Consider the following 6,660-nt stretch of genomic DNA (forward strand, 5'->3'; position numbering starts at 1 on the left):
CTGCTTTAATTGTGAAAGGAAATAAAGGACTTTCGGTAGGTTTAAGAACATCTCCCCTTCTCTCTTTCTCTCTCTCGCTTCTTTCACTTCTTGTATCCCTTCTTAGGTCTTTCATATAGTTTTGTAATGTATTTATTAATGTATTTTTATTTTTAAAAAATATTTTTGCTGTATTTTGGAGTCGTTATCCTGACCTTGTCTGTTTGTTTTTTGTGCCTCATTTGTTCTGTATATGTCACCAGTTTGTCACTCTATTGCACATAATAAAAAAAAAGAACATCTAATCGGACTCTTGTTTGTTTTTACAGAAGAGTCCAGTTGAAGACGTCAGAGCTCCGTCGCCCTCTGCTGGAGAGAGACCAAAGTCCTCCACCCCGCCTCTCACTACTCCTGCTTCTTCTTCTGCAAATACACCCACCAACCCCATCTCCACCAAACCTCCTCCTGCTGCTCCTGCTGCTCCGTCTGCAGACTCTGACTCCGCCCCCACCTCCCTGAGCTCGCACAAAGCTTCGGCGCCCAAAACGAACCCGCCCACCGTGGCTCCTGCACCTCCAGACGCTCCCTCCTCCTCCTCCACTTCTCCTCCTCTTCCTCCTCCTGCTGTCCCCTCCTCCGCCTCTCTCTTCTCCTTCATCACCCCCATCCTCCCCCCCGCCTCCTCCCCCTCCCCCTCCTCTCAACCCCCTAGCTCCTCCCCCTCCTCTCAACCCCCTAACTCCTCCCCCTCTCCTCCTCCGTCTTCTTCTCTGCCTCCTCCCACTTTCATTGCACCCATCGCTCCCTCTCCCGCCGCCGCTCAGAGCTTCCTCCATCCCTCCTCTCTCACCCGCTCCTCCCCCCCCCTCACCGCTCTCCCTCACTCCCCCAGTCCTCCCCCGCTCTCCTCCTCCTCCTCCTCTTCCTCTCTTCTCCGTCAGGCCGCTCAAGTCGACGAGGCTCCTCCGGCGCCGACTCCGAGTAAGAAATCTCAACTTCTGTGTTTTTGATCTGAACCAGGTCTGATGTCTCTCTGATGGTCTCCTCTCTGTCTTCAGGTTCTTTACCAAACCCTGGAGGAGCCCAGACCCCCCAGAACCAGAGTCCACCTCAGGTCCCTCTGCCCCAAAACCAGACCCTGATGACCACTTCCTGTCCCTCCCACCTCCAGCACCCACCACAGTCCCAACCTGAAGTCACCCAGGTACCCCAGACCCCCCTCCAGCAGACCCAGTACCTCCCCCAATCCCAGCCGGACGAGGTCCAGTCCCAGTCGTCTTACCCCCTCCCCTCCCAGGCCTCAGATCCGGTCTCCCACCCTCCCCCTCATTTACAGCTTCCTCACCCCTCCCTCTCCCTTTCTTCCTCCCTGTCTCACCCCTCCATGCAACCCCAGACTCAAACAGAAGCCGCCCCCCCTCCTCCTCCTCCTCCCGCCCAGCCTTTACCAGAGTCTCCCCCCCACCCTCAGCAGTCACATCCCCCTCACCCCTCCCAGTCACACCTCGCTCACCCGCCTCACCTGACGTCCATCCAAGGGGCCGTCCCCCTGCAGCAGCTGTCCCAGCTCTACCAGGACCCCCTGTACCCCGGGTTCCCTCAGGGGGAGAAGGGCCAGCCCGCTCAGCCCCCCCTCATGTCCTGCAGCAGATCGGGGGACGACCTGCCGCAAGGTGAGCCGGACCGAAAAAATAAAAGAAGGGTGCAAACAAAAAGTATTTTATTATTGATTTATTGGAAAACTTCTTGAACTAAAATTCTGTCTCGTGTGTCGTCCTCTGCAGATGTCAACATCTTGAGGTTTTTCTTCAACTTGGGTCTCAAGGTAAGACAAAGGACGAGATGTTTACTCAGACTTTAACCCTTTTCTCCTGAAAAAGTCCAGAGATTAGTCTACATTTTCAAATAGAAAATTTAAAAAATCACTGAAATTATTAAATTTGAAAATATGTTCAAATAAAAATAATTCAAATGAAATTAATTTAAATAAAAAAATAAAAGTCAAGAAATTAAGAGTTAAAAAAAAAAATAGTAATTACAGTGCAGAGTTAAAGTTTAAAATCTTATTAAAGCTGTTTAATTAAAGGCAGCTGTAAACAGATGTGTGCCCCCACCCCCTCTCTTTCAGGCTTACTCCATGCCCATGTTACCACCTTACGTCTACCTCCTGCCCCTCCAACAAACCCACACCATGCACCCCAGGATCACCTCACGCTCTCCCAGCCCCCACTACCCTCCCTCCAACCCTCCGCCGAGGCCACAGGAGCCGTACCCTCACCCTCAGTACCCTCCCACATCAGCATCGATGCCTCCTCAGTACGACCACCAGGCTCCGCCCACAGAGCCCCCCCACCATAGCGACCCCTCCTACAACCAGTCGGGATACCCCATGTCACAGCCTCCGACCCACAGGATGCCCCAGCAGTGGTTACAGCAGCAGATGCCTCCACCCAGGAACCCCAACTTTCCAGTCGGGTATCCCACCCCGAACCCACATTATGCAGTCCCACCCACCATTTCTCAGGTGTACCACCCAGGTCAGAGCCCGGGACACCCGCTGTACCCTTCTAGCGTGTCCTCTTACCCCCCTTCTTCCCTGGGATACCAGCCCTCCTCTGCGCCTGAGGAGCTCCAGGTGAACCAGGGGGCAATGGAGCAGCATCGTCCCTCCAATGGGAACATCATGCCCGGGCAGCGGCCTGTCCAAGGTCATGGTCTTCTAGGGAGTCCTCCTGCTGCTAACATGGCTAACGCTAACAACATAACAGTGATGGTTCCTGGTTTTGGTGAGTCGTCATCAAAATAATATGTAATGAAAATGTTTACATTTATATTTAAGAGATTGTTGAAGGAATCGTGTCTTAAAGGTCCCATATTCTTCTTTTTCTGGTTTTATATGCTCTTTAGTGTGTTTTCCACGTGTCCTGTGCATGTTTAGGCACATCTATGTGCAAAAATTCAAAGTCCGCGGAAACGCGGCTTCTCCTACGTCCTCCTGTTAGCTGTAGCATTAGCTGCATGTAACGCTCGGTTCTAGCCCCCCTCGAAAAAAATTTGTCGGTGCGACGTCATTGTCAGTGTGAGATCACTGATCTAAGCCCATTGGCTCGTTGTGGCCCTGCAGCTCATGTTGAAATTTCCAAGAAGTGTGCTGAGCAACTGACCAATAACGACAGAGCGGATCGGCAGACCAATCAGAGCAGACTTGGTCCACGTGGGGTCTAACAGTGTGGGCTCAACAGAGTGTAGCTGACGGACTCAGGGCGGAGAGGGAGCAAGGAGGAGCAGTACATGAAAACAGACACTTTTTTATAACTTAACTAGTTATTGTGAACGTACAAAAGTAGATACATAGATTAAATATATGAACCCCAAAAAGGGCAGAATATGACCTCTTTTAAGAAGGCGTTCAATTTGAACATTTTTACAGATTGTTGCCACCAGGGGGAGCCTAAGGTCCAAATGTCTCTGTGGGAGTTCTAACAAGTTTTTCTTCCCTCAGCCCACAAGAAGGAGCAAGGAGAGAGAGTGACCAGAGCAGTGATGCTGGGCGAGCTGCCTGTCAACAATCCCATGGTACATTAAGAGCTGTTAAAGCTGTATATTAATGTTGCTGTGGTATATTAATGGTGGTAGTTAAAGTAGTAGTTGCAGTATTCTAAAAGTAGCACTACTACTACGGTTACTTCAGTAAATAAACAGAAGTAACTTTTTTAAGTAAACTAGAAGTGAAAGTTGTGATATATTAACAAATAACTGTTTAGTTATACTGAGTTATATTAAAAGATGTTTAGCTTTAGTGGTACTAAATGTGTTTTCTGTCTCTCAGCTGGCTTCAAACCCAGGTGATGTCCCTGTCTCCATGACCACCATGAAGCCCAGCAGCACACCTGGCCATCCAGTGCCCTACGAATTCTTCTCTGCGACAGCCACGCCCACCAACAACAACAACAACAGCAGCCCCTCTTATGGTTACCGCAACTACCCAAAGCCCCTTAATCCCACCAACAACGCGTACGTCCCACTGGGAGCCCCAGAGCACGGCCAGGTGGACTACCTGGCTAACGTCACCATGGCAGAGGGTTCGTCTGTCGGATGCAGCACGGAGGACGACTGGGACGAGCAGGCCGGATTCAAACAGATGAACTACAGAGGGCCGAGGAGGTACCAAAGAGGAGGGGGAGGGGGGAGGGGGAGGGGAAGCCATGATCCAGGGAGAGGGGCAAACAGGAGGAGGTATGGGCCAGATGGAGGGGCGGGGTTTGGCTATGTCCAGTTTAACTCCTCCCACAGGGGAAGGGGCCGTGAGAGAGGTTACTAGCTTTCAGCCCAAGAGGAAGATGTGTGTTTTCATTTCCTTCCCTCAGAGCTTCGAAGTTACAATCAGACCTTTCTCCTGCTTCTTCGACGATTAAGTAAATTCTCATCCAATCACTTTTTTTGTCACCATACTGGAAGCTGATTGGATGATGGAAATGATCGCACTTACCCAATCCAAAATATGCCAGAAACGATCAATCGTCTTCCCAAATCCCGTTGGTGTGTTTGATGTGTCGAAACGCTTCCGATTGCCAAGAAAATAAAACATGAACACTACAATCCTTAGTCACATTAGCTAGCTTGTTAGCATAGCATATTAGCAAGAGTTAGTTTACACGTCATTGTACTATTTACGGCAGTTGAATGTATCGATTTGAAGAGTCAGACAAAGTTTTTTTTGTGAGGACTATAAATATGTTTGAGTTTGAGCTGCTTTGAGTTTGTCGCTATGTTGATGATGTTTGAAAAAATGTCTGAAACTTCAGCTTCATAAAAAGTCCTGCACTTAATTTGACATCACATTTAATTTCTTTTAAAGGATTAGTGAGATTTTCATGCAGAACTTGATATCACTCCTGGGTGTAAGAGCTACATAGGAAGCTAGTGCCAAAAATGGGTTAGCTTATGTTAGCATAAAGACTTGAAATAGAAGCTAACAGTTAGCTTTAAAGTTCTTGAAAGTTACACAGTGACTTATAACAGGCTGAATTGTAGAAACAAAAATGTGTACTACTTCTAGGGGTTAAATGCTAGGCTAGCTGTTTTCTTGTTTTCATTTTTTTATTTTTTAAGCTAAGCTAACTCCTTCAGGCTATCACTGCATATTGACCAGACATACATATAAGTGCTATCCACCTCTTATTGACAATTTTTCCAGGATTTTTAGTACAATTTCTTTAGCCCATTGCCAAACTTCAGACTCTCTAGCATCATTTGAACACACAACAACTGATAGCTTAGCATCACTGTAAAGAGTTACACATTTACACATATTTAAACAAAGAAAGCTGCACACTTCTGGTAGGTACAGATGGTGAACATTGCCTTTATTTTTATGCAAAGATAGATTTTTGTGGAACCTGATATGAAGGTAAAGCCACAACAGGGCTAGCTTAGCTTAGCATAAAGACAAACTGGATGAACAACTAGCCTGGCTCTGTTGATAAAGAACATAATCCACAAAGCTGTATTTCTTGAACATGTTTTGCTTACTGTCGAGAGGTGCTCGGCTAGCCGTTTTCCGTGGTTTGTACTCTGTATGCTAAGCTAAGCTAATTGCCTCTGGATACAGCTACATCTTTAGCTTTTCAGTCATAAGAGTGGAATGAACTTCCCGTCAAATTTCCCCAAATTTTGCAACTTTTTTCCGATCGGTAATTCAGATTTCAGACTTTTAGCTTCCCTCAAATGTAGAATGAAAAATGAGCGCTTAGCATGTTCAAAACGTGTTTGACATTTAAACATATTTATGCAAAAATAAACAAGCTTGTGTTAGCTTAAAAACAAGGACGTGGACAAAGGAATAGGATCGTTGCTTTAAAAACGTAAAATCTGTAAATAGGACTTTAGGAAACTCAGAGAAATCTGAAGCCGTGTGCACTTATTTTTTATTTGTCTTGTTGTTGGTTTCATGTTTAGTGTAAACGTCTGATTTCTTCTTCTCACCTGGTTTGTTTTTTCTTTCCTTCTTTTGTTTTGTTTGATCAAATCCGAACACTTTAGAGATTCAGTCAGTGCCTTACTTTTCATACTTTTTTCTTTTCATATCACTTTTTTTTCTTGAGTTTGGGAAACACTGCTGTACAGAACAAAAAGCTGTTTGTTGTCTGTGTTGATTTTTCTATGCGGTTGAATAAATAAAACTTTGGTTCAGATGATGCAGCTGCTTAAATCTGTCTTTTTTTACTTTAACCAGATTCTTGTAACGTCATTACGAAATTATCCTGAATCATTTCTACATTCATCAAAAACTCTTCATACATGATCCTAGACAAAACATTTTCATTTGTAGAAGAACCTTTTCAAGCAGAATGTTCACCTTGATAATATAATTATATTTTGTAAATAGGGTCTTTAATATTTGTAGCATAAGAGGTTACCTAATGTACTTTCTTAGAATTAGAGGAGCAGTATGTACCTCTGACCCCTAGTGTTTAAAATGGGTACTGCAGTCTAAATTCTAAACATTGTAGAGAGCTGTCTCCCCCCCCCCCTCCTCTCTAGAGTCGATGCTCACTCAGGTCACCATGTGGTGGACTCTGAAGCTTCAGTGTTTATCCAGCTCTGCATGGGTCTGTAAACCTTTCTGTGTTCTAACCTCTCTCCATTTTTCAAAAGCATCTCCAATATTGATCCTAGTTT

The 6,660-nt window shown here is 45.9% G+C and overlaps 1 protein-coding gene across 1 annotated transcript in view; it reads left to right on the plus strand.

Moving 5' to 3' along the window:
* Nucleotides 1-6,176, plus strand: part of otud4 (OTU deubiquitinase 4) — a 15,203-nt gene extending 9,027 nt beyond the window's left edge. Inside the window, exons 16-21 of the mRNA XM_061031658.1 lie at nt 309-960; nt 1,038-1,652; nt 1,764-1,804; nt 2,108-2,765; nt 3,482-3,555; nt 3,809-6,176. Of these exons, the coding sequence (XP_060887641.1) occupies nt 309-960; nt 1,038-1,652; nt 1,764-1,804; nt 2,108-2,765; nt 3,482-3,555; nt 3,809-4,300 (2,532 nt within the window). The 3' untranslated portion in view covers nt 4,301-6,176. The remainder of the gene's footprint in view (nt 1-308; nt 961-1,037; nt 1,653-1,763; nt 1,805-2,107; nt 2,766-3,481; nt 3,556-3,808) is intronic.
* The last annotated feature ends 484 nt before the right edge of the window (nt 6,177-6,660 follow it).

This window comes from Labrus mixtus, chromosome 23 (assembly GCF_963584025.1).
Source record: "Labrus mixtus chromosome 23, fLabMix1.1, whole genome shotgun sequence".
NCBI lineage: Eukaryota > Metazoa > Chordata > Actinopteri > Labriformes > Labridae > Labrus > Labrus mixtus.